General features: G+C 39.4%; 1 protein-coding gene across 1 annotated transcript in view; it reads right to left on the bottom strand.

The window, feature by feature from the left end:
• NUP153 (nucleoporin 153) overlaps positions 1-20,479 on the bottom strand; it is a 35,872-nt gene extending 15,393 nt beyond the window's left edge. Inside the window, exons 1-14 of the mRNA XM_029284953.1 lie at positions 20,375-20,479; positions 10,721-10,934; positions 8,570-8,818; positions 7,947-8,086; positions 7,738-7,866; positions 6,713-6,829; positions 6,543-6,587; positions 6,402-6,455; positions 5,091-5,237; positions 4,007-4,059; positions 3,118-3,241; positions 2,484-2,633; positions 465-548; positions 218-308 (exon numbers count right to left, since the gene is read on the bottom strand). Coding sequence (XP_029140786.1) covers positions 218-308; positions 465-548; positions 2,484-2,633; positions 3,118-3,241; positions 4,007-4,059; positions 5,091-5,237; positions 6,402-6,455; positions 6,543-6,587; positions 6,713-6,829; positions 7,738-7,866; positions 7,947-8,086; positions 8,570-8,818; positions 10,721-10,934; positions 20,375-20,479 — 1,702 coding nt within the window. The remainder of the gene's footprint in view (positions 1-217; positions 309-464; positions 549-2,483; positions 2,634-3,117; positions 3,242-4,006; positions 4,060-5,090; positions 5,238-6,401; positions 6,456-6,542; positions 6,588-6,712; positions 6,830-7,737; positions 7,867-7,946; positions 8,087-8,569; positions 8,819-10,720; positions 10,935-20,374) is intronic.
• Between the last annotated feature and the right edge of the window lie 7,053 nt (positions 20,480-27,532).

Here is a 27,532-nt window from a genome sequence, read left to right as displayed (position 1 = left end):
ATAATCTTTCTTAGAAGATCATGAGAGCCTAGAATAAATTTTTACCTAAATTGAATATATGGTTAAGAGACTATTTAAAATTGGAAGACATTTTCACTTTTGAAAGAATTGTTAATAAACTTTAACCATTATTTTTCTCCATTTCTTTTGAACTAGGAATCTTAGTTCCTGATTTCCCAGTCAAGAGAAAAATTCTACATTAAATGCATAAAATTACCTGTATTAATTTGGGGTGATAATGAAGTATTTCTGGATCCTGAAAGATCAGATGATTTTGCAACAGGAGCACTAAATTTAAAGCCACCAACCTGACAGAAATAAACATTAAATGTCAAATGAGAAGTAGAATAGCACTATTCTATAAACAGGAATATCACACCTCTACTTCTGAAGTTTAAACCATTTTCTTTTCTATTATCACCATCTTCCCTTTGCCATAAAATTACACATGCATTATTACTTACAGATACTGGAGGCAGCATTTCTGCTTCAGTAGATTTTACAATTGGAGATGAAAATTTGAATACAGGACTGCTAGCTGGCTGTACCTAATTTAAAAAAATCCAAATATTAAACAGCTACCCTAAAGCAGCGGTCCCCAACCTTTGCGGCTTGGCAGCCCAATAAGGGGGGGAGGGGCGGGCGAAGAGAAGGGAACTGGGCCGCACAAGAACATAACTAGCCATTGTTTGATTATATTTAGAAATAAACACATACAAATAGGAGATTTTACTGTGAAAAACAATGCTCTGCATTCCCAAACAAAATGTTTCCTTTTCTGCTGCATCAAAGGGGAATTTCAAAAGTAGTATGCAATATGGCACAAATTATGTTTAATGTCAAATCCTTTTCAAACTGTAGATGTTACTGTTTAAGGGAATGACAACAAGTAATGCTACTAGTATCTATTCTATTTCTGACTTAATTCCTAAGCTTCTGCAACCGTCAAACAAAACATGAAGTGGCAGGTTTTATAATTAAAAAGAAATGTATCTATGAATGTATCATCCTTTTATGCAACCTAATTCTCATACAACAAATGCAGTTTTGTTAAATTTTGCAGAAATTAGTAGGAATCTTCCAGCCAGGCTTACAGAATGCAGCATAATCCCATACGAGGGATTTCTTTCCAGATAAACAATGCAGGACTGCAATCTATTATACATTCACACTAGGGTTTATCTTTCCAAAGAGGTTTGTATGAGGCACTTATTTTCAAATACTGTAGTTATAGCAGCCATACATTTCAAGGCTTGCACCAGGCTGTCAGCCAGGAGCACCTTCTGAAGCAGCTATGTAAACCTGGAAAAAGATGCAGCTACTTTCAGCAATCTGAAAAGCAATTCTTTGTAGATACCCCTTCATAATAAAAAGCAATTCTTTACACAGCCTTAACAGATACACTATGCTGAAAATATACAGTGTGTTAGTTACACAAAATAACGCGTCTTCATGAAGAATACTTACCTCACAGGTTATATAATATATACAGTCACTTTTGTCAAACCCCTTGAATTAAAGCTGAAAGTCCTCACTTCACTCACATCTTGAATGTTTTATTTCAAATTCAATGTACTGATGTACAGAGGCCAAATGCCAACATCACTGTGCCAATATACACAAATATTATGAAGTAATCTATTTTTATTGTAATACTGATAACTTTATTACTGTCATGAACTTAAAATCAAAATCCATCACACACACGTAGTCTATATACTCTAGAACAGTGGTGGCGAACCTATGGCACGAGTGTGGGCACATGTGCCGTCGCCCCAGCCCCGCCTCCCCCCACGGCCCCCTCCACACCAGCAGCCCCCCTGGAGGAGAGTCGCCCCCAGGCACAGCCCGCGTGGAGCAGCGCAGCCAAGGACATGGCAGCCGGGCAGTGGGGACAAGACTCTGCCCTTGCGCTCTGGCTGTACCTTGCTGCGGGGCAAGGGTGGAGGGCGTGGCCGCCATGGCGCTGCTGGGCCGCCTGGGCAATCTGCGGCGAGCCGTGGAGGTGGGTGGCCCTGTGGGTGGGTGGGGGCGGGGCAGTTTTTGGGCACTCCGTCTCTAAAAGGTTCGCCATCACTGCTCTAGAACTAGGCAATCTGCTGGTTTCTGTTTGAGAATACAAAGGCTCGACCAACCAAGGCCAGTGTTCATAAATTATGGATTGCTGACATACTTGCAGTGCACCAGGTTGCTTTTATTAGTCTATACCAGGGGTCCTCAACCTTGGCCACTTTAAGACTTGCGGACTTCAACTCCCAGAATTCCTCAGCCAGCTTTGCTGGCTGAGGAATTCTGGGAGTTGAAGTCCGCAAGTCTTAAAGTGGCCAAGGTTGAGGACCCTTGGTCTATACTGTTTATTATGGAAATAAAAAGCAGCTAGCCAAAGAGAACGTGAAATGATAAAACCCAAAGCTTTATGAAGGTACAAATCAGATTAAGGTAGAAAGGATATGCAGAAAATAACTACTTTATACACAATTTACCTTGTTAGTCACTGATTGGGCAGTGCTGGGAGTTAAGGATGAGCCAGAAGTACTAGCTAGAGGGCCAAAGCTGAAGTTTGGCAATGATGATGTGCTAATGGGCAGAGGAATTTCTGGTAGTGCTGGTATCTCCAGCTCTAGCTCCAGCTCCTAAAATTAAAAAGTCAAGTTAAAAGTCAATTCAAAATCTATATTTTAAATTCAAGTTTGCTTATTTATCAAGAAAAAAATTAAAGCAATTTAGCCAAGAATTGAAATGATGAAATAATTCAAATATTTAAAAAATCTCTAAAAAAGAATATACATGAAAACAGAAAATATAAAACGTGCAAGGTGTGGCATTTTTATACTTCAAGCATCTCTTTTATCCATCGTGGGATAAGTTGAGATTTCTCCTGTAATGCTTAATACACTATCCCGTATGATGCACCTGCCTCTGAAAACCCACTGAAAGGCTCATAGTTATTAAAAGCTAATAAACTGCTAATAAAACTAAATAGTTTTATCTATTATGTTATTTAAACAAACTAAGAATAATAGGTCTTAAGTGGCCCCATAATCTATGGAACGTTTAATATTTCACATAGCTTCTCCACTAAAAAAAAGTATATTGCAAAATAATGAATATTTTTACCTCATTTTGTGTGGATTTTGGTACATGGTGGATACCTCTTCCCCTTTTCATCTTGCCTCCACCACTTCCCACTGCAGGTGGCAGTCCATTGGATGTAGAAGTCGTGAATGCAGGACTTGTGATGCTGTGGACACAGAATCAATATATGTTGCAAACATTTTTATGCACACTGCAACAGTTAATATATCCTATAAATAACAAATATAACTATGGTTTTTTTCCAGTCAGAAGTTAATAAAAAGTGTAAAATGCTTATGGTTTTATTTTCCACTGCCATCTTATTTCTCAAGGACGACCACCCAAAGACAGGTGCAGTTAATACTTTTTTTTCTTTTACAATATCCAACAGTGTGAACAAAAAGCAATCTCATGCGATACATTTTCTCTTGCTCTAATCCACTGTCTTCTACACCTCTTTGCCCAGAAAAATTCAATGAGGGCAACTTTGTGAACATTACAGCTATTTTCTGTCAGTCAGTTGTGGCAGAGAAAATAAACTAAAACTTAGGAACAGAAACATTTTGACAGATTTAGTCCTTACTCTCACAATGTGTACTAGGTCTTCTGATTCACTGGAGAGGTTTTTCAGAAGACACATGGGTCTGAAGGGGAGTGAGGAAACTAGCAACACAGTTTCATTCAGTAATCACTGAAACTTCGATTACAAAGTGTAATCACTGAAACTTTGAATCTGGGTTGTAAGTAGCCCTGGAGAGATCTGTTGTAACTTTGAACAGTTGCTAAGAGACTGGTCATAAGCTGAGGATTATTTGTATTTCCTTTTAGGTTGATAATATATTCAATTTCTTGCTTTGAAAAATGAAAAACATAAGAAAAGTCAAATATTATTCATAATAGGTCTTTCAGAACCACAGTAGACTTTACATACCTTTCTGATTGTTCACCTTGCAATTCCATTGCGAGCCTTTTCTCCTGCCCAGCCTGTAAAGAAGTATTATGCTTCAATTTTCAATCCATTTATTTTCTAATCTATTATTTTATAAAAAGGAAATTTGCACTAATTAATGAAAAACACCAGCTTTGTTTACTCAAACATTTCTCAAACTCCTTTTTTTAATTTATATGGGTTTCTTCAATAATACTTCCTTGCTGCCCCCTGCTGTTCAGAATAATTCAAACAATTCTCCTCTAGGCAGTAATAGTAACCCACTTCCCAAAAACCTTGTCAGGAAAACTACAACATCAACTTGAAGGCACCAAAACAAAAACAAAAACACACCTCATAATTAATTCTGTTAGTACACTAGTCAACATTCTTTTCAACAAGGAAATCAGATTCCCACTATTTACATTAACAACAAAAAAATTAACCCATTTTGGTCACAAATCTTATCTCAAAAGCATACTAAATAAGCAAGTTGTAATTTCTATTTAGTCAGTCTCCAAAAGTTTTAACTAAAGTAAGTGCCATGCTACTATTACAATAATATTTAATAAACTTTTCTCAAAATGCTAATTCAAATTAGATCAGGATACAAATACTGGAGAGGAATGGAGTATGTATAATAGTTAAGTGTATAGTTAGATCAGTGGTTCTCAACCTTTTTAATGCCGCGACCCCAACCGGCCGTAAGTTGAGGACTAAACCGGCCGTAAGTTGAGGACTAAACCAGTCGTAAGTCGAGGACTAAACTGGTCATAAGTCGAGGACTACCCAACCGGTCGTAAGTCGAGGACTTTCCCTGCCCGGGAGCACCGTGCATGCGTGGTTCCGCCCCCTGCGCCGGCCGAGGCTTAGCTGGCAAGCGGCAGAGACGGAGCAGGCCGACCACCAGCTGGCCCAGCCCAAGGGAAGTAAGGCACCCGCCAGAAAAGGAGAAAAAAAATGGCGGACAAAAAAAATGGCGGACAGCCTTGCTTGGCGACCCCCGTGAAATGGTCGATCGACCCCAAATGGGGTCCCGACCCACAGGTTGAGAACCACTGAGTTAGATGCTTTGGCATATACTTACTTTATGGTTCATCTCTAGTCTCTGTCGTATCCTGCCTGATTCAGCAGCAGACACGAGAGAAGGTTTAAAAAACTGTGAATGAGTCATTGACCGTGAAACAGGCTTGGGTGTAACAAGCTTCTGAACGGGTGGATAATGAGTTTCAACCTTTAAGATAAGAAATATTCACTGATCCAAAAGCAACCAGAAGAAAACTAATTCATCAATACACATGTGAAAGCTTTTGGTGCAGTTTGTATACATTTAAAATAATTTTGAAATACTTAAAAAAATCCTTATTTCTATTATCAACCACCTCGAGTCTCAGAAATAGGAGAATATAAAATGATGAAATACTAATTAATTTGCATATTTATTTCAAACATTAGAAATATACTCAAGGAAATAGATTAGTGCGCCAAATCTAAACATTTAATACTTGGAAAACCCAATTAAACTTAGTAAAATTTACCCTAAAACAATATGTGTTGGATTAATATAAAATATTAATTACATTTGAATGTGATACAGACAGAGAATTATTTAGCCAGCTGGGCATTTCAGCCAATTTTATTAACAAATCATACCAATTTAGTTTTACACAACAAATTATGGACAGTAGGCAGCACATTTGCTTGGCAATAAACCATTAACATACTTCTGATTCTGGCCAACAATTACTACTGCCAACAATTTATTATATTATGAATAGACAATTCCTTCTTTTTCCACTTAATGACAGGTGGCTGCATCTATCTGAATGTGCCAAAAGGAAAACAGCATCAGTTATCTATCTGACATCTTTTTCAGTTGTCAGTTAGCAAGAAATTAATATTTAAATACAAAATTCTATAACCCAGAACTGAAAATAAAATATTTATTTATACGCCAATGCAGCAAACTGAAAAATTACGAACTAGAAGATGAAACTTATTATTACATATGTTAATCTAAAACCTAAATTCTGAACATGAACAACAGAAGGCAGTCTAATGTTGTTTGAGGGATAGAGCATTTGTGGGAATACTAGATTTTTCGGGGTGGGGGGTTCCCCCCCCTGGACCTTATTAATCCAATTGTTCCAATCTTGCAGAACAATAATTGATTCATGGTGTTGGAGTGTGGTCTGGTATCAAAAGAGGTTTATATTTTTAGAAAACTGCTAGAGCATCATTTGAATGGCTAGATCAGTATAGTTCCTGGATTTTTCATCCCAAATCAGAACATTCTGCTCCTTCCTAATTTTTATGCCACATCACAGTTTCACATCAAAAAATTAAATAAAGTTTGTACTGCTTAAAACTAATGGTAAGATTTTGTAGATTAACTCACCCTTTTCCTTGATGAATGGAAATTGGTAACATTCAGCATACTGTTTTCCAGAGGCTGAAATAAAAAAAACACAAAATTAAGTCTTGGGTTTAGACACTAAGTTTGTCAGGAAATTTCAAAAAAGTTTGAAAATTAACTTACAGATGACAATGGAGTAGAAACTGAAGAGGGAATTCTTTTAGCATCCTGTTGAATAAGCACGACACTGTTAAATTATAGGTATAGAAAGAAACATTTATCAAATGCAATTGTAATACATAGATAATATTGTGTTAGGTACTAAAAATAACTTTTAAAAGAGAGTAATTTACTGCTAATGGACTTGATAACTTCTCCAGAGACTGCAAGATGCGCCTTGCAGTGGAACTTGTCACTCCATAAGATTGTGCGCTTGCTTGCTTGGCTTTCATTTGTCTTCTTATTGGTGTCTGAAAAATCAACACAATAATCCTTATTTTTATTTTTCCTATTATAGCAGAGACAGTAATGGTCAGACTGTCTCCTGAAGTTCTACACATTTGGAAAAAGAATAATCATTATGTTCAATATGATATAACATAAGTAAAGAGAAACTTTTGGCTTCTTGGCATAGTGAAATAATATCAAGACCTATGGAACGATGGGATGGATGGATGGATGGATGGATGGACGGACGGACGGACGGACGGAAGGAAGGAAGGAAGGAAGGAAGGAAGGAAGGAAGGAAGGAAGGAAGGATCTGGCACTGAAAAGAGAAGCATCAAGATAGGCAGTTACAGTAGTAATCTTCTACTTCACACAATTATTCATCTGCCACCATGTGGTAACATGATATTGGTGATCAAAGGTGTTTTAGGGGGGAAAAAAGACAACAGCCACTGTAGTTCTTTCCTTTTAGCTGACTCACTGAGGAGGGGAGGAGACATGGGATCATATTCCATAACTTCCTTGGGGATCCTAGAAAAATATTTCAGTAAGACTGTTGAGAAGTATAGTGGAATAAGTAACAATATGAGATGCTATTGTAACAAGCCACAATTTATAGCTTTCACTTTTGTTTTTACTAGGTTTAAACTGAAATATGTTTAACACTGGAAGGCCTTGCCCAAAATCTTGCCCAGAAGAGACGGAAATGATGAGAATACATGAGCCTGACGTTTATGCAATTAATTACAAATCATGACCGAAATAATCCAAAACCAATATATCCCATGCTCCCAATGCTGGATAGTCATCGGAAAAATTACATTACTTAGATGGCAACATGTTAAGACAGGAATATGCATAATTGGTACATAAAACATAAAAATAATTTCCTAACCCTTATGACTTCCTGAAATCACCAGCATTTATTTACCTGATACGGAGTAATTCGTAATTTAGACTGCCTTGTTGCTGCAGCTGCACCACCATACGTAGTTTTGCCAGGATAAAATGGAGAATTCCCAAGTTGACTTGCCTTAAGAAATGATGCATTACCAAGTGACTGGAAATACAGAAAGATATTTCATTAGGAAGCTGAAAACACAAGTAACAGGGTTAAAACAGCTATTATGTAGTACTTACAGGAGAGAGTGCTCCAAAGGCAGAGAGATTAAATCCAGGTTTTTTAGAACTATTTGCTGAATGTTGAGGAAGGGAAACAGGTCGTTCACTCTCTGCAGACCACAAAGGTGGCACTGAAGCAATTTTTGAAACTGCTATGTCTAAAAATATACATATAATTGCATCAAAGTCTTGTTTATATTATAAAATCCATTTTAAAACAAATATAATATAGAGAAAACTTTAACCCAGCCCTCGATTCATTTATTTTATTTTAGATTATAATTATTACCTGGCACATTGTAAAAAAATAAAGCTTCTAGCGCTATTTTCATTTTCAAAAATGCTTCTGGAACCAGAGATATTGTTTTAAAAAAATAAAAAACAGTGCTTGACTGAAGCTCAGCACTTTATTTTGAACGTACAAAAATGTAAGCTAGGATGGTTGCTAGACATGAGTGGGAAGTGTTTTCCTGGGGTGCATATGCTGTTTCCCCCATTATTAATTAATTAAATAAAACAAAGAGCAAAAGAAAAAACACACATTTATACACACACACACACACACACACACACACACAGAGCACTATAGGTTCCAGATAATTTTTCACTGTTACTTTAAAAATTACAGTCAAATTAGTTACCTTTATCAGATGCCCTTGAAGAGAAGCCACTTGTAGTTGAGATGTTATCATCTTCATGCTGCGAGGTAGAATATTTCATTTCTTTTCCCAGTGAAAGTCTAGAATTATTAACTGGAAATGCAGTTGATGTGGATGGTTCACAGAGTGGTGATGGGGAATCCAGAATGGTGCAGTTAACGTGACTCCGATGAAGAGAGGGACGTGTTAAAATATCTGTGAAATTTAAACTAGATCTACTTGTTGATGGCTCTAAAGAGAAAGAAAGAACATTGCACCACTATCTGAAGTAGCAAGTATGTGTAGAAAAACATTAAGGACAATTTTGTATCAGTAGCCAATCTTCTGTAAAGGTGATGTAGAGGGGGGAAAAAAGGAAAACCAAGGAAAATCTTAAATTATTTATAAAAGATACTAAATAATAAACACTGCCTACTTCATACTATGCTTCAATTTTCTATTCCTCTCTAGCCCAAAAATGGAAGAAATAAACTTTTATAAGAATAGCTACTATATTTGTGCCAAGAACTATACTATTATAACAAAACTATTGTTGTACATAGAGAAAGAATAAAAAGATTCTTTTACAACACTACCCTGCAGCATAGAATTTTAATAATTTTAAAAGACTAATACACAATATAAGCTATTCTAAATGCCCAGTAGGTTTTATATTAAATTAAGCTATTGAGTGATTAGATTTATTTTATATTTATGAGTAATCCTGTACCTGCCTTTTTTCATATATAAGCATTTAAGGCAGCTTACAAGTATTGCAGTACAAATTATAAACATTTATTTTTATTTATTTATCATATTTCTATAGCCGCCCATTTCACATGAAAGTAAGTGACTCAGAGTATTGTAGAGTATTTCATTATAATAAACACAGACAAAACAAAAACATACATACAATCAGTCATAATTTAAAAATGACTATAAAAAGGTGCACAAAACAGGAAGGGATGATATTAACCACAGAAAAATCTCCCAGGTTCCCCAAGACCAGATAATATCTAGGCCAGGGGTAGTCAACCTTGGCTCTTTTATGACTCATGGACTTCAACTCCCAGAATTCCTGAGTCAGCATAGTTGATCTAGGCCTTGAAGGACTTTCAGAAAGTTGAGAAGGATGGAATTAACCACATTTTGGTTATGGGAAGCTGGACTGAAGGTGCCTTGTGTAATATCTGTGGGATTCAGTTAACAATGACAATCGGGACTGCAGGGATTGCCATTGCCAAGTGGCGTGGTTGCGTTTTACAAACACATTGCTTAACAACAAAAAATCTGGTTCCAGTTGTTGTTATTGTTGTTAAGTTGAGGACACCTTGTACTATTTTCTCTTTCCAATAATCCTAAGGTATATTAAAACATCCAAAGATATAGTAGAAAAGAAGGTTCCAATATGCTTCATGTTGAAGCAAAGGACTATCAGTTTAGATAATTGATTAATTTCAATGAAAAATAGTTGAAATAGGCAAAAGCAACAACTGTTGCTTTTAAAATTTACATTCAACAATTTATTTAACTGAAAGAGTAGAATAATGAGAAATAAATTTCCCAATTCAGTCTGGGATATTGATATCTTTTTGTGTTAAAGGAGGATGAGCTAATTTCTTCTGTCACTTTCAATTCTCCAGTAAAGTATTTTTAAGATTAGAGGACACTGTGTGTGCAGGGTACTGATAAGGGCAATTAATGATACTATTGGCAAATATTGCTATAGGAGTACATTTCTATTTAAAACTCAAGTCAACTGACATATAAGCCAAATTTCTTCGTTCACTTCTTGGCATACGATCAATTGGATATTTAAAATATACCAAATAATTATTCTGATTAAATAATAAATATAAAAATGTACTAGGCAGTCTTACTATCTTCTTCTGTTGCTTAATAAAATGCTGGCTATAAAAAGTAGTTTATGGTAATGATTATTAAATTAAATTAGATTTGCCATTGAATTTAATCTGATTATCTTGGAAGGCACCTGTTAGAGTACAAAGATACTGGCAATTATATAAAAAAGCATTCCATAATAGGTCAGTCTGAAAATGTAACAAAATCTTTATCACAATTCATAAAGTTTGGAGAAAATTTGCAATGTTATTATTGATTAACCTTATTAATTAATAAAATAAACAAACCTACCTCCTAAAGTAATTCTGGTTGGCTCAGGAGTGATTCGACCATCTATCTCAAGAGCATTTTCAGTGATATCATCTGCAAAGGCCGGATGGTAGTTTATATCCCCTTCCAGATTTCTTTGTTCATTTGGAGATCTCTCTTCATTTTGTGTAAAATATCTTTGAAGCCAAGTTGGAACAATGTTTTTTATAGATTCCTTCACAATGTTCATAATTCCCTATTGAAAATCAAGAAAACATAGTTGTACATTGGAAGCTTTACTGCATAGTTCAGACTACTAAACTACAAAAGTTCCTTTAGGTAACAGCTATTTCTAGCAGTGTCGGGAAATCTGAGATAGCAAACCCAAAATTATTTCCTAAAAATCTTTAAAAAGTCTGGTCTATTTTGTATCCAAATAATATTGATGTTTCAAATTCTGCCATACCTATAAAGATTTCTCAACAGCTAACACAGAAATACTCTTAACGTACAGAACAATTCCTCTCATCACAATTATTTATTATATTTATATTTGACCCTTCATTTGGGAGCTTAAATTAGCATATGTAGCATTTTTTTCTTATTTTACCTCCCAACTCTGTGAAGTAGCATGACTGGTATAAATGCACCAGGTAACTTGCATGGTTCACTAAACATATATCTCCCTATTCCTAGTCCAATGTCTAATCCACTACACTGTTATCCTATTGTTATGTCTTCCTATTCTTCCTATTTTTTAACAAAGGTAAAAAAGCTCTGTTTCCCTCATTCTTAAGAATTGGGAAGAATAATATTTCCCATACTGGGATAATTCAAACTCAGTGATACTTTTATGGAGTGTCTTTCCTCTTCTCTGTAATAGTATTCTTGAGAAGAACCCTAGAATGGATTTTTACTTCTGCTTTTAATATGTTAAAAAAAAATCATTTAGAACTCTTTTGGGTTCAAGTTTGTGATAGGAGTTGAGATTTCTACCCATTTTTTCCTTTCAGTGATTCCACTTAGCACAATTTCAAAACTTATTTCCCACAACCCTCCTCAATATCTTGGAACCATGGCAATGTGCCTATATTTGAAAAAGATACAATACATGATTAAGAATAAGTCTGTGATTTAGAACAGAAACATGCTTAAATATTTTGCTGGCCGTTATAGTTAGATAGTGAAAGAGAAAAATGAATGCTGCATTTCTTAGTAAAGACTACTGAATTTATGAATTTCTTTAGTTCATCTGACCATATTTCCCATTTTCATTTATTAATTCTAGAATGTGCCATTAATACTGAGGAATGCTACATGCTGTAAATTTTAAACAATATTGCTTGCCACATAGAAAACTGTTTCATGACACAAAGCCATTTTTGTTCACTGAAAAAAGAAAACACACTTCTTCATTTAAGTAACCCCTGCTCTAAATGAAACTTTTAAAAACAACATCAGAATACTTCTATATTTCTTTCCCTGACTTCATGTGGATGGGATATTTGTTTACCTGGCTTTGACTAATGTCTCAAGGGAAGCCTGTTTGCTATCCCAGCTAATATCTCTTTTAGTAGCAGATGAAAATGTTTTTGTTTAAACAGTACATTTTGTTAATTAAAACTTTATCTAAGTTAACAGTTAATATATATTTAGCAGCTAATAAAAATTAAAACCAAAGTGACCTTTGCAAGATATTAAAGAGAGAAAATGGGCCTCCACAGGCAGGGAGTTAGAGGTTCTCTTGTGTCCCCATTAATGGCATCTCAGATATTGACAGAATGAAATGGAGAGCATTTCAGTTTAAACATATTCAGAAGACAGTCCTCAAGATATTTTATTCCTATGTTTATGGCTTTAGATGCATTAATTTTGGGAACTAAGCAATCACATGGATAAGCTGCCCAAAACCATCTCTAATAAAAATAGATTGAAAAACCTTTTGAAATAAGTATTTTACTGATCAGTGTAAGTATAGCCTAAATAAGGTTCTTGTGGGAAAGAGACAATGGCCAACCCATTCCTAAGAAATATTCCCTTAATCCAGAAGATTATATCAATTACTGCTCAGAAAGAAATCACCACTTGACAGATGCTGTTTGTATAGTTGTAGATTTGTTGAAGGGAAACATCCACTATCTCAATCTTTCATAGTCTGGATTTAGGCTTGGTTGATGGCCAGAATCAGCCATGGAACTCCCAGAGATGATCTTTTGTGGGAGAGACTGAAGGAATGTGACCCTGTTTATTCATGTGGTATATCTGATACCGTCATTCTTTGCAGATTATCTGGAGCAGTGGTTCTCAACCTTTTTAATGCCGCGACCCCAACCGATCGTAAGTCGAGGACTAACCCGGTCGTAAGTCGAGGACTAACCCGGTCGTAAGTCGAGGACTAAACCGGTCGTAAGTCGAGGACTACCCAACCGGTCGTAAGTCGAGGACTTTCCCTGCCCAGGAGCACCGCGCATGCGTGGTTCCACCCCCTGCGCCGGCTGAGGCGTAGCTGGCAAGCGGCAGAGACGGAGCAGGCCAACCACCAGCTGACCCAGCCCAAGGGAGGTAAGGCCCCCTCCGGAAAAGGGGAAAAAAATGGCGAACAAAAAAAATGGCGGACAGCCTTGCTTGGAGACCCCCGTGAAATGGTCGATCGACCCCAAATGGGGTCCCGACCCACAGGTTGAGAACCACTGATCTGGAGGAAAGCAGTTTATCTTCTAGGGCAGGATTTAGAACAAACAATGTTGGTTGTGCTTGTGGATGAATTGTGGCAGAGCTAGGTTACAAATGGTGAACAAATTACCTTAGGAAGTACAAGTGGGGATGCTACAATGGTTGCAAGTGTGAAAACTAGTCTTAAGTGACTTTTTTTTCAGTGCTGTTGTAACTTTGAACAGTTACTAAACGAATGGTTGTAAGTCAATTACTACCTGTACTGCAACATGCTCTACACAGGAGAGCCCTTGAAAACCACCTGGAATGCAGCAATGAGCATGCCTTGGATTGCCTGTGCAACACTCCTACTTCCGAAACTGTACGAGTAGCAAGCTTGCTTCCAGGTTATTTTCTCTAAGAGCCTATGTGACATAAGGCCTGGTAAGTTGAGGAACTACCTATCTCCCATAATATCCATCTGGCCATTTGATATAGTAAAGTTGATGTGCTCTGTGTTCCTCCCTAAACAATGCCATCTATCAGGATCTTGAAAGTGCACCTCCTCTGTCACTGCACATGCCCTCTGGAATGAGGTTCCCTCTGAGATTTGGATTTTGGAGCAGGCCTCCATCCTGCTGGTGTTTCGGAAGGTCTTAAAGATCTACCTCTTTGGCCAGGTTTTTAGTTAGGGTGATTCAAGTCCTTCCAAGTAGCGTATGAGGTTTTTAAATTATTATTGCCTAGCTCAGGAGTAGGCAACCTTGGCTCTTTTTTATGACTCGTGGACTTCAACTCCCAGAATTCCTGAGCCAGCTGGCTCAGGAATTCTGGGAGTTGAAGTCCACGAATCATAAAAGAGCCAAGGTTGCCTACCCCTGGCCTAGTTCTATTACCTTTATGTTCCTTTGTCTTTATTAATATAATTATGTTTTCTGTGTTTTTACTCTGTACAAATTTTAATAACAATCCTAGATAATTTGTTAGTTGGTGGCGCCCTGCTACAATATGCTTGACTTCTACTTCCACGAAATTTCTCTCAATAGTGTCTATGCCTTTGCATCCTACTGGGACTACCAGAAGGCACTATTTTATTACCCAGTGATACCTAACATCTATAAAATTAACCGGAGGGAGTTATCTGGAATTTTAGGACTAGGTGAAATGAATATACTGATGACACTCAGCTATCCTTCTCCAAAGTTAATTGCAAAAGCGATGTAACTCCTGAACTAAGTCTCTGGAGGAAATAATGAGCAGGATATACAATAAACCGAGAGTGAATCTGAGAATGAGATCCTGTGTGCAGGTTATTCCCAGATAAGAGTTTTGGGAGTTTGTTTTAAATGTGATTGAAATTCCTACTGAAAGGATAAACATGTAGTTGAGAGATGTTCTGATAGTTACTGGATACCTTAGGGATCCCTATGATCAGGAAGATCTTTTACTAATTTCAGAAAATATGCTAACTACTACAGATCAGGGTACCTGACACGTCTCCATTCCTATTGAGACTTGGTCAGTCATTCATTGATCATAAGTAAGAGTCTACTGCCTATACATACCAAGGTTGGCATGCTACTATCTTGCAGTTACTTGCTGGCAGGTTTCCGTGAGATGATTTTTGTATTCTGGAGTGAAATCCAAAAAGCATTTTTAGATGTGTAACAAACATACTGATGGCCTTTCTTCACCTAGGCCAAGGGTGTCAAACTCAATTTCATTGAGGGCCGCATCAGCATTGCGGTTGCCCTCGGGGGGGGGGGGTAGGTGTGGCCAAGGTGGGTATGGCCTACTGGGTGGGTGTGGATGGAGTGGGCATGGCCACCTCTACATTGTTTGATTCAAGGGTGCCTGTGGGGGCCTGGGCAGGAGTGGGACAGATCTGAGGGTTTCTGGCAGAAGGGGGTGGGACCGGGGCAAGTGCCAAGGCATGGTCCACTGGAGGAGCCTCACTGCCTGCTGAAACCCCTCCGCCGGAGCCCATCAAGCCGGATATGTGAAGTAGGCGAAGGCCATTTGCTGGCCACTTCCAGGCGATGGTGCATTTCTTCATTCCTCACAAAGAGTGACACCTCCCCAGCATGCACCCAGGGGGTGGGGCGGACACGGCAGGGGCTGGTTCCTCGCTGTTTCTAGACGGCCTTGTGAAGCTAAGACTGAATGCGTTTCAGCATAGATGGCCACCACAAAATTGTACATTGGCTCCCGGCCAACCTGGGCCAGGGCCAAGGCAGTGGGGGCCGTTCCCTCACTGTTTCCAGGATGACTTCGCGGGCCACATGAAACCACTTCGCGGGCCGCATCCGGCCCCCAGGCCTTGTGTTTGACATGTCTGACCTAGGCCTTCCCTGTTGAATGCTGACCATTTTCACTACATTTTAGCAAAATATATAAATATGTTACAGATACATATAGGAAATAAATACTACTCTCATTAAGTTAAAACCAACTGGCTTTAAAGAAATACATTGGATCAATGTCAAAGAAGAGAATCTAAACTTCCCATGAGATAGATGCAAATCCATCAAATTCTATAAAATTGTATGTACATATTTGACTTTGGGTTCATTGGAACTGACTAATATGTCATACTACAGTGAGGGGGGAAATTATTTGATCCCCTGATTTTGTATGTTTGCCCACTGACAAAGAAATGATCAGTCTATAGTTTTAATGGTAGGTTTATTTTAACAGTGAGAGACAGACTAACAACAAAAAATTCCAGAAAAACACATTTCAAAAAAGTTATAAATTGACTTGCATTTTAATGAGTGAAAGAAGTATTTGACCCCTTCACAAAATATGACTTAGTATTTGGCAATCACTAAGGTCAGATGTTTCTTGTAGTTGGCCACCAGGTTTGCACACATCTTAGGAGGGATTTTGTCCCATTCCTCTTTGCAGATCCTTTCCAAGTCATTAATGTTTCGATGCTGACTTTTGGCAGCTTGAACCTTCAGCTCCCTCCAAAGATTTTCTATGGGATTAAGGTCTGGAGACTGGCTAGGCCACTCCAGGACCTTAATGTGCTTCTTCTTGAGCCACTCCTTTATTGCCTTGGCCGTGTGTTTCGGATCATTGCCATGCTGAAATACCCATCCATGACCCATTTTCAATGCCCTGGCTGAGGGAAGGTGGTTTTCACCCAAGATTTGACAGTACATGGCCCCGTCCATCGTCCCTTTGATGCGGTGAAGTTGTCCTGTCCCCTTAGCAGAAAAACACCCCCAAAGCATAATGTTTCTACCTCCACGTATGATGGTAAGGATGGTGTTTTTGGGGTCAGAGGCAGCATTCCTCCTCCTCCAAACATGGTGAGTTGAGTTGATGCCAAAGAGCTTGATTTTGGTCTCATCTGACCACAACACTTTCACTCAGTTCTCCTCTCAATCATTCAGATGTTCATTGGTAAACTTCAGACAGGTCTGTACATGTGCTTTCTTGAACAGGGGGACCTTGAGGGCACTGCAGGATCTCAGTCCTTCACGGTGCAATGTGTTACCAATTGTTTTCTTGGTGGCTATGGTCCCAGCTGCCTTGAGATCACTGACACTCCACGAGGTGAGATCTTGCATGGAGCCTCAGACCGAGGGAGATTGACAGTTATTTTGTGTTTTTTCCATTTGCAAATAATCGCACCAACTGTTGTCATCTTCTCACCAAGCTGCTTGGTGATAGTTTTGTAGCCCAATCCAGCCTTGTGTAGGTCTACAATCTTGTCCCTGACATCCTTGGACAGCTCTTGGTCTTGGTGGAGAGTTTGGAATCTGATTGATTGATTGATTGCTCTGTGGACAGGTGTCTTTTATACAGACAAGCTGAGATTAGGAACACTCCCTTTAAGAGAGTGCTCCTAATCTCAGCTCATTACCTGTATAAAAGATACCTGGGAGCCAGAAATCTTGCTGATTGATAGGGGATCAAATACTTCTTTCGCTCATTAAAATGCAAATCAATTTATAACTTTTTGGGAATGCGTTTTCTGGAATGTTTTGTTGTTATTCTGTCTCTCACCATTAAAATAAACCTACCATTAAAATTATAGACTGATCATTTCTTTGTCAGTGTGCAAACATACAAAATCAGCAGGGGATCAAATATTTTTTTTCTCTCACTGTATCTTTAAGAGACCAAAATTAAACCTCATAGGAGGAAACACAGTATTTGTAGTGTTTGTAGCAGACTCTATACAGCATTTTTTCTGCTATCTATATTTAATAATTAACATGTAAGAAATATTCATTTACATCATGATCATTGCCCTTGTATTTTAAAAAAAATGGTATGTATTTTGAAACAATTTATTCTGAAAATAAGATAATTCTATGGAATAAATTGGATGGATGTGAAAGTTGGACCATAAGAAAGGCTGAGCGCCAAAGAATTGAGGCCTTTGAACTATGGTGCTGGAGAAGACTCCTGCGAGTCCCCTGGACTCAAGGCGTTCAAACCGGTCAGTCCTAGAAGAGATCAATCCCGACTGCTCTTTAGAAGGCCAGATCCTGAAGTTGAAACTCAAATACTTTGGCCACCTAATGAGAAGGAAGGACTCACTGGAGAAGGGCCTAATGCTGGGAAAGATTGAGGGCAACAGAAGAAAGGGACGACAGGGAATGAGGTGGCTGGATGGAGTCACTGAAGCAGTAGGAGTGAGCTTAAATGGACTCCAGAAGATGGTAGAGGACAGGAAGCCCTGGAGGAACATTGTCCATGGGGTCGCGATGGGTCGGACACGACTTCGCAACTAACAACAACAACAAATGGAATAAATAATGGGATTTTTTTTTCTCTGGAAAGATGCAAAAATGTACAGGCAGTTCTCGAGTTACGAACACAACTGAGCCCAAATTTTCTGTTGCTGAATTTTGCCCCATTGTATGACCTTTCTTGTCACAGTTGTTAAGTGAATCACTGCAGCTGATAAGTTAGTAACAAGGTTGTTAAGTGAATCTGGCTTCCACACTGATTTTGCTTGTCAGAAGGTCGCAAAAGGTGATCACATAACCCCAGGACACTGCAACCCTCATAAATATGATTCAGTTGCCAAGTATTTGACCATGGGGGATGCTGCAATGATCATAAGTGTGGAAAACGGTCACTTTTTTCATTGTCGTTGTAATTTGAACAGTCACTAAATGAATTGCTGTAAGTTGAGGGCTACCTATATTCATGAATTTGTTTTCCTCACAATAAAGGTAACATAAATAACAAAGATAACATTTGAAATTACTGTTCATAAAATTCAGAGGAAAAAATCCTACAGACTTCAAACCAAACATTAGTCTAAAACAGATCATTTAAAAAACTTGCATAATATAACAGGCACACAGTTCATTGTTGTATACAGAATAAAGATTTCAGGAACTATAATGATGACAGGAACACAAAAAGCTGTCTCATATCAAATCAAGCTAACAACTTGTCAATCTAGTCCAGCACTTCCAAGTCTTTAGGTGAGATTTTTCCCCCAAACCTACTTAGAAACACCAGAAAACTGAATTTAGGATGTTGCATGCAAGCATGAGTTGTATTGTTGAGCTCTGATACTCCCAATACACTAATATACTATTCATTACATAAGCTACATAATTATAATAAACAGCATGTGTGCATTGACAAAAATATATATAAAAAAGTAATACAGTAGTCAGATTCTGATGATTAAACGCATTAAGTACTGGCAATAAAGCAAATAATTGCAATGGAAGACATATGCTCTTTCTAAGTAATTGGAATCCTGAAAAAAAGCCTCTCTTACCAAACTCTTTATAGTATATAGTTTTTAATCTTTTACATGATTATTTAATTTACTCATGTCACTGTCACATTTTTTAAAAAACAAAGTTGAAATAGAATAGCACAGGCCTGACAATTCAACTCACAGCCTCCCAAATGGACAACTAAATTAGTTTTTGTTAAATCAGGTTAAATGTTTCAATTAGGTCAGCGCCGCACAATAAATAGCTCTCTAGTTCATAAATCAGTACTGTTCATTTGTCAAGACAATAAATAAAAAAATGTCACGTTGTCCACATAAGTTTAACAAAATAAAAAATAACTCAGAATACATTTTACAACAGATCTATAACGTTTATTTGAATTTAATTTGTTTTTGGGATAGGCTGGAATACCGGAAGTTTCAAACCGTGCAAAGCCGGCTTTAGGCTCTCCAGTCTTTTAAAAACGGTATAAAACCAGTTTGCTCCCATGAAATCGAAAATCCAAACCGACTTCATCGATCACAATCGCTACGCCGCCTCTTCTTTTTATAGAACTACCTTGATCAGATTAATGTATTTATTTTTTTTAAAAAATAAAAAATAAAACTCCTACCAATGAAATCAAACCAAGTGTGTACGAAACGCACGTTTTTGCCCTATACCACGTGCAAAAAAAAAAAAGAAAGTGCGAAGGGGAAGATGATACTAGTCTCGACCGCCTCTAAAAGCGAGTCAAATCCACAGAAAAGCGGGAAAAAAAAGTGATTGCGAGGAAGGCCTGGTTTTTTTTTTTTTTTTTTTGTCTCTCCCTTTAGAGTTAGCCAGCCCATAAACCCTGAGGGGAATCCGTAAAGCCGGGGAATGGAGGAGACTGAGGGGAATCCCTTTCCCTCAGGTCTCCTCCATTCCCCGGGCTTTACGTTCCACAGCACGGCGTAGAACTATTAACAATTCTAATGGTTTCCTTCACGATCTTCTCTCGTTCTCTCACACGCACACACAGCCGCTCGCTCCGGGGCTTTTTCTCCCCAGTCTCCCGACTGAGGGAAAGAAAAAGCCGATCCCTCCCGGGGGCTCGCAGCCCGTCCAGCCAGCCAGAACGTGGCCTGGGCTCCCCGGCTCAGGCCGACAAGGGCGACTTTCCCCCCCCCCACACACACACTCCACACACACACACACACACCGGCCCTGCGCAAGGCAGGGGAAAGCGCGTGAGTGAGTTTTCCCGGCAGTTCCGGGGGCCGGCGGCGGCTTCCTCTCCCTCCTTCCCCCTTCCCGCCGTCCCCACGGGGTCCCATTCTCCCGCCGCGGCCTCTCTCACCTGCTTGTTTCTCGGGTAAGGCTTCGAGGAGGCCGCTGCCAGATGATGCCGACGCGTCCGGATCTTTCCGCCGCCCCTGCCGCCTCCACTTTCCCCTGAATCCATGTTGGTACTTACTTCAAGTCTCCCACCCACCCACCCTCGGCGCGCGGCGCAAACAGAGGCAAGGCCCGGCCTGGCCCGGCCCGACCCGGCCCCCGCCGCGCGGGCTCCCTTCTCTCCCTCCCTCCTCCTCCTCCCCCCTCCTCCTCCTCTTCCTCTCGCCCCCCAATCCCGTTCTGTGCTGTCACTGTCTCTATGGCGATGCCTCGCACCACGCAGCCGGCCTCGCGCCCTCGCGGGATGCCTTCCTTTAGGTTTGGCTGGCGCGCGCGCGCGCCGAATCCGTCCCTGCCGCCCCACTTTCTCCTCCCTTTCCCCCCCCCCTCCTCCTCCTCCCTCCCCGTCACCGTCTAGCTCTGGCTTGTTCGAGGTTTCCCCCTCCTCCCCTTCTCTCCCGACCAACCAGAGGGCACGCATCCGCACAGGTTTTCGTCACCAAGCGGCGACTCGTCCGGTGCATCATCCTGCGTTTCAAGTCCAAGCTCTGGTGGGAAATGTAGTTTTTGGGGAGAGGCTGCGCAGAAACAGAGCCATCCAACCCGAGTGCTGCCATTACCAATGAAGCGCTTGGGCGCCGGTGACGTAATCTCGCGATACGTTCCGCAGGAGAGCTTGGCGCTTTAATATTCTGAAACTAAAAGTCGCTCGAACGCTTTTTGTTTCTTCGTCAGCCTTGCGGAGATCCGCTGTGCTGTTACTCTTAGGAATAGAGCCCCTAACTCCAGCTAGAGACGTAATGGGTCCTCTTTGAAACGATCTGTCCAATACATTTGAAGATCTTTACTATCCTAGTGGTTTGCTTACCTAGTAGATAAAAACGGAGGGATCGTTTATCTAAATCAGTGTTTCTCAACCTTGACAATTTTAAGGCAGGTGGACTTCAACTCCCAGAATTCCACAGCCAGCATTGCTGGCTGTGGAATTCTGGGAGTTGAAGTCCACATGCCTTAAAATTGTCAAGGTTGAGAAACACTGATCTAAATGCTTTTGATCGCGGTGATAGGAGTTAGCGTTTGCTAGTGTGATAAGAAATTCTCTTAACTCGCAGCTATTTTTCTAACGATGAAGCGAAACTATCGGTAAAGATGGGCAAATGACTCCTTCCACGAAGGTTCTTTGCATAGAACGCCTGGTCTGTGCATAGAGCAGGGGTAGGCAACCTTGGCTCTTTTATGACTCGTGGACTTCAACTCCCAGAATTCCTGAGTCAGCATAGCTGACTCAGGAATTCTGGGAGTTGAAGTCCACGAGTCATAAAAGAGCCAAGGTTGACTACCCCTGGCATAGAGGGTTATGTGTTTGGGAAATGAAATGGGGTGGTTTTGTTTTGGGTCGGGCCGAAAGGCATTACAGTATTTAGAGCAGCGATTGTTGCAGTAGTATGGCAAGAGTGGAAAAAAGCCAACGCTGATGGGGTTCCTCGATGATAAAGCATGCAGACATAAGCATTGAGGTGTTACCTAAATTAGGCAACAACCAGTTCCGTCCCAGGTCCGCCTTTTTCTCCAACTGGGAAGGTGTGCTGGATGGGCCTTATTCTTAAGGCAAGCAGCCCAAGCGTACTGCTGAGGATCATGAGCTCCTTGCTCAACCTGAGCTTGCTGCACATCCCAGGAAGAATTTAACTTCTGATTTGCAACAATCTGACCAAAGCGGTTGGTTTAAACTTTAAACCATGGGGATAGCCCAGGGGTAGGCGACCTTGGCTCTTTTATGACTCGTGGACTTCAACTCCCAGAATTCCTGAGCCAGCATGGCTCAGCTTGGAAACCTCTCCCTTTCCCCTCAGCATGGCTGGCTCAGGAATTCTGGGAGTTGAAGTCCACGAGTCATAAAAGAGCCAAGGTTGCCTACCCCTGGGATAGCCCAAGTCAGGAGAACAGCTATGGGAGCAACAACAGAAGGATGAAGCTGGGGAGGTAGCAGGAATAGACAGGCCAATCAATGAGATTCTACCATGTGAGGATATTAGTAGCCACAGTGAGGAAGGTAGAAAGGGAGGAAAGATGGTGAAGTACGTAGGCTGGCACAAAAACCATGGAAAGCAAGAAAGGGAATGATAGAATGGCCCCATTTGCCCTGTAAATACACTCTGGAATCTTATCTATGGATAAGAACTGAAAAAGATGAGAAGTGAAAGCGTTGTTTTTTTTTTTAAAAAAAAACCAAGAAAACAAAATCCAGTTGCCTTTTGGAAAAAGCACCTTTGGGACTCCGGAATCTTGTTTCAGTCAAAACCTGGGTACCTGCAATGACTGTTTTGGACTGAAATTGTTTCAGAATGAAACATTTTTTTGTTCACATTCCAATCTTCTGTTGGAAGAATTGCTTAGAAAGTGATATATTTAAGAAAGTATGAAGGGAGATAAATATCTTTATCTAAGAGTAGCTTAGTGCTCTTTATCGAAGAGCACTCATGTTCTATTGATTTCTTCCAATATTATCACATTGAGTACATTTACTAGGGATTTTTTTTATAATATTACTGCAATAGGTATAGTTCAGAGAGATGATCTAGTATCTAAATGTGTCCTGAAGGTAATATTACATATTAACAAAACCACAATTGAGATTTTATGAACCGTTTAGAACTAGCCATAATTCTGTAGTACTGTGATCTATAACATGATCTGAGATTCATCAAAGTTCTATAAATTAATACCAAAATTCTATATAAACAAACAACATGCAATCTCATGGCTTTATTGAACAGTCAATATTATTTTTTTTAAAAGTAAGATAATTTTAAAGGTTTTCATAATTTGATCAGTCAGTGGTTTGTTTGGAGAAATTTTGGGCCACTCCCATTCACATAACTGCCTCAATTTATTGATACTTTAGGAGTGCCTTGCATGAATTTCTCACTTTAGATCATACCATATAGGTCAGTGATGGCGAACCTTTTAGAGAACGAGTGCCCAAACTGCAACCCAAAACCCACTTATTGATTGCCGGGTGCCGAGTGGGTGTGGCCCACTGGGTGGACGTGGCCCAGTGGGCATGGCTATGGTGGCGTGGTCAGGGTGGGCATGGGTGACAGGCAATTAATATGTGTCGCGAAAATTGAGCCATGCATAAAGAAAAAAGAATGATTAATGCAGAAACTGGTAATCAAATCACAAAACCACATCCACTTCTTTGAGATATACCACGATTTCCCCATTGGATGCAAAACAGACATGGAGGACTAATGGCCTTTGGGACAATAAATCTGATGAGTAGCTCACTGTAGAATAAACTTACTACAATTAGTCCTCGACTTACAGCAGTTCATATAGTAACCCTTCAAAGTTACAACGGCACTGAAAATAAAAACGACTTACCATTTTTCACACTGCAACATCCCAGGGTCACGTGATCAAAATTCAGACACTCATCATATTTTTTTTTTTTCAAGAAATTTTATTTATTTTTTCCATCATAAAAAACAAACATAAGTAAACACAATAACCAATCAAAAATCCCCCACCCACCCCCCGGACTTCCCAAACCTAATCCCAGGATAAAATTCATATAAAAGTAAACAAATACTAATATCTCTAACTCCACAAAGTGTCTTAATCTACAAAAAAAAAAAATAAGAACCATAAGCAAACTTAAGAAAAATCTAAAAGCTTAAATTGTATTCTACCACTCTGTGTTTCTTTTGAATATAAACGATCCATCTTCTCCATATTGATAAAAATTGTCCATTCGAGTGATTCTTCAAATAAGCCGAAATCTTTGCCATTTCAGCAAGGTACGAAACTTTCAATCTCCAGTCTCTCATCGTGGGCAGAATTGGGCTCTTCCAATTTTGGGCTATCAATAATCGGGCAGCAGATAAACAGTAAAGCATCAAATTTGTTTCTTTTGCATCTAAATGTTGTACAATACCTAGGAGAAACAACTGTGGAAGGAAAATAATCCTTTTTTTAAAAATCTGCTGTAGGTTCCACCATAATTGTACCCAAAAGGCCTTAATAACCTTACAAGTCCACCACATATGAAAAAAAGTTGCATCTGGATGTCCACACCTCCAACACTTGGATTCATAGTTCGCATAAATACGAGACATAGTTGAAGGGTCCAGGTGCCATCTATAAAACATTTTATAAAAATTCTCACGTAAATTTTGAGCTTGTGTGAACTTCACATTTCTCACCCAGATTAACTCCCAAGTGTCCATAGGTATTGTTTCTCCTATATTTTGAGCCCATTTGATCATACAATCTTTAACTAATTCAGTTTCTGAGTCCAATTCTAATAAAACATTGTATATCCTTTTAATATGCCCTTTGGTACTATCTCTTACTTGCTTCAAAAAAGTCCCATCTTCCATAACAAAAATAGTCTTTTTGTCAATTCGCCATCTATCTTGAATTTGTCTGTACAAAAGCCAAGAGAAATTTGGGTTATTCTGCTTCAAAACTTCTATTGATTTAAGGCACCAATTACCACCACCACTCTGGTATAACAAATCTTTATATGTAAGTCCCTCCATCACCACTCCTCTAGTTATAGCTTGAAAAATATGTGATGGTATCACCCAGAGTGGTAGCTTAACATCAAACTTGAAGAAGTATTTTTGCCAAACTCTTAACAATGCAGCCCTTATTATATGATTTCTAAAGGTTTTATCAATTTTTTTCTGCATAAAAAGATAAGCGTGCCATCCAAAATACAAATCCCATCCTTCAGTGTTCAAAATCCCTTTGTTAGACAAGTTAATCCAATCAGTCATCCACGTTAATGCACAAGAATCATAATAAAGTGTCAAATTTGGTACTTTAAGACCTCCACGTTCTCTGGTATCTTGAATAATCTTAAATTTAACTCTCGCCTTCTTGCCTTCCCAGATAAAACGATTCAAATTTCTTTGCCATTCTTTCAAGTTAATTTCATTTTTTAAAATAGGTATCATCTGAAATAAAAAAAAGAAATCTAGGTAAAATGTTCATTTTAATGGCCGCTATACGACCCAGCAATGAAAGCTGTAGTTTTTTCCACGATGATAAGTCCTTTTGTACCAATTTCCATAATCTTTCATAATTATTCTGGTAGAGTTTCGCGTTGGATGATGACAAAAAAATTCCCAAATATTTAACTTTATTAACCACTTCAAATCCTGACATCTGCATAAGTTGATCTTTATCTCTTGCGGTCATATTCTTTGTAAGAATTTTAGTCTTATTCACATTAATTTTAAGTCCAGCCACTTTACCATATTGGTGTAATTCTTGCAACAAAAATTCCAATGATTTAATTGGTTGAGTTAACGTAAAAACCAAATCATCAGCAAAAGCTTTAAGCTTGTATAGACACTCATCATATTTATCACAGTTGCAGTGTCCCAGAATCATGTGATTACCTTTTGCAACCTTCTGACAAGCAAAGTCAATGGGGAAGCCAGATTCACTTAACAACAGTGTTTCTAACTTTACAACTGCAGTGATTCAGTGAACAGCTGTGGCAAGAAAGGATGCAAAATGGGGCAAAATTCACTTAATGGCTGTCTTGCTTAGCAACAGAGATTTTGGGCTCAACTGTGGTTGTAAATAGAGGACTACCTGTATAATTTTTTTTTTTTACAAAAACTAGTTGCTCACTGATAACCAGAAGACCTGATGAACCAGCAATACAAATGGCAGGTCTTCCTCCACCAAGTCTGATTGCTATCCAGCTTTTCCCAACTTGGATTCTTCCTTCCAGATTTGCTAGGTAGAGAATTCTAGGACTCATCATCCAAGCTCATTTCTTATACTCTTATATTCTTCAAGTAATTGTAAACTTTTGTGCTCAGTTTCTAGTGATATATGTGGTTATTTGGAACTGCTTATTGGTCCTGTATAATTTCTATGTTTAATGGCAGAGTCATCTACAGTATATATATAATATATACATACATACATATGCATACCTATACATATACCTATAATCAGGACTTTAGCTCAGACATTCCAAGCATGCAACATTTCTGCTTCACCTATTCTACATAGAATCATGGTTTGTGCTTTGTGACCTACACACCTTTAGACTGTTTACATCAGTTAAACTTCTGTAAATGGGTAATGTTTTCATGTAAATCTGCCATTTGCACATTCCAACGTTCCTGTACTTTCTTTTTTTTCAAACAACACATCTCATTAAAACCGATTTTTGCCCCATTTATTCAGAGCTTGTTTCCGACAGCCTGCTGGATCATTCAAACCATAGGCAGCATTGTTTTCTATAATAATGGTTTCTGCTTAGTATACTCCCATGCACACTATTCTTGTTCAGGTTTTATGTGGGCTTATGTTCTCTGATACTGGAGAATACAAGAATGATCTAGAGCAGCGATGGCAAACCTTTTAGAGACCGAGTGCCCAAACTGCAACCCAAAACCCACTTATCGCCGGGTGCCAGGTGGGTGTGGCCCACTGGGTGTGCGTGGCTGTGGTGGTCATGGCAGATTGGATGAGTGTGGCCAAGGTGGGTGTGATCACCTCAATGTTGCTCATGGGGAGGGACACCTGTGGGGGTCGGGCAAGGTTGGGGGAGATCCAGGGGGTCTCTGGCAGGTGGGGCGGTGGGCAGGCTTGTCCTGCTGGTTGAGGCAAGGCAAGGCGAGGCAGGGTGGGGGTGCCATTGTCACAGGGCAAGATGAGGCGGGGGCTGGGGCAGCTGCTGCCTGACACCATCAGCCCCTGCACACAGAGGCCAGTCAGTGCATGGGTGCTGGGATGCATCTGGCCATGTGGGACCTCGGTGAGTTAGCGGGCGGCTGGTTGAAGAGGGACGGTTGCCATCTCTGGGGCATGGCACGCGTGCCCACAGAGAGGGCTGAGTGCCGCCTCTGGCACGCGTGCCATAGGTTCGCCACCACTGATCTAGAGATCTTTTGCTTTTACCCTGGTTTGCTACCTCCCAGAATATTGCATATCTTTGGGGGGAGTAATTTTGTCAGATGATCAGTCATGGGAAGAGTTAAGAGTTTCTATACTAATTCAGCATATTTTTTTTACAATTTGTAGACTTTCAGCTTTGTAGACTTCAACAGCATCAGAGAATTTTTCTGAGATCTGTAGATTTTGG

Source organism: Protobothrops mucrosquamatus, unplaced genomic scaffold, assembly GCF_001527695.2.
Source record: "Protobothrops mucrosquamatus isolate PMUCROS unplaced genomic scaffold, P.Mucros_1.0 scaffold1135, whole genome shotgun sequence".
In the NCBI taxonomy this organism is placed as follows: Eukaryota; Metazoa; Chordata; class Lepidosauria; order Squamata; family Viperidae; genus Protobothrops; species Protobothrops mucrosquamatus.
The sequence above is the reverse complement of the archived record's forward strand: the minus strand, read 5'-3'. Positions and strand labels throughout refer to the sequence as shown.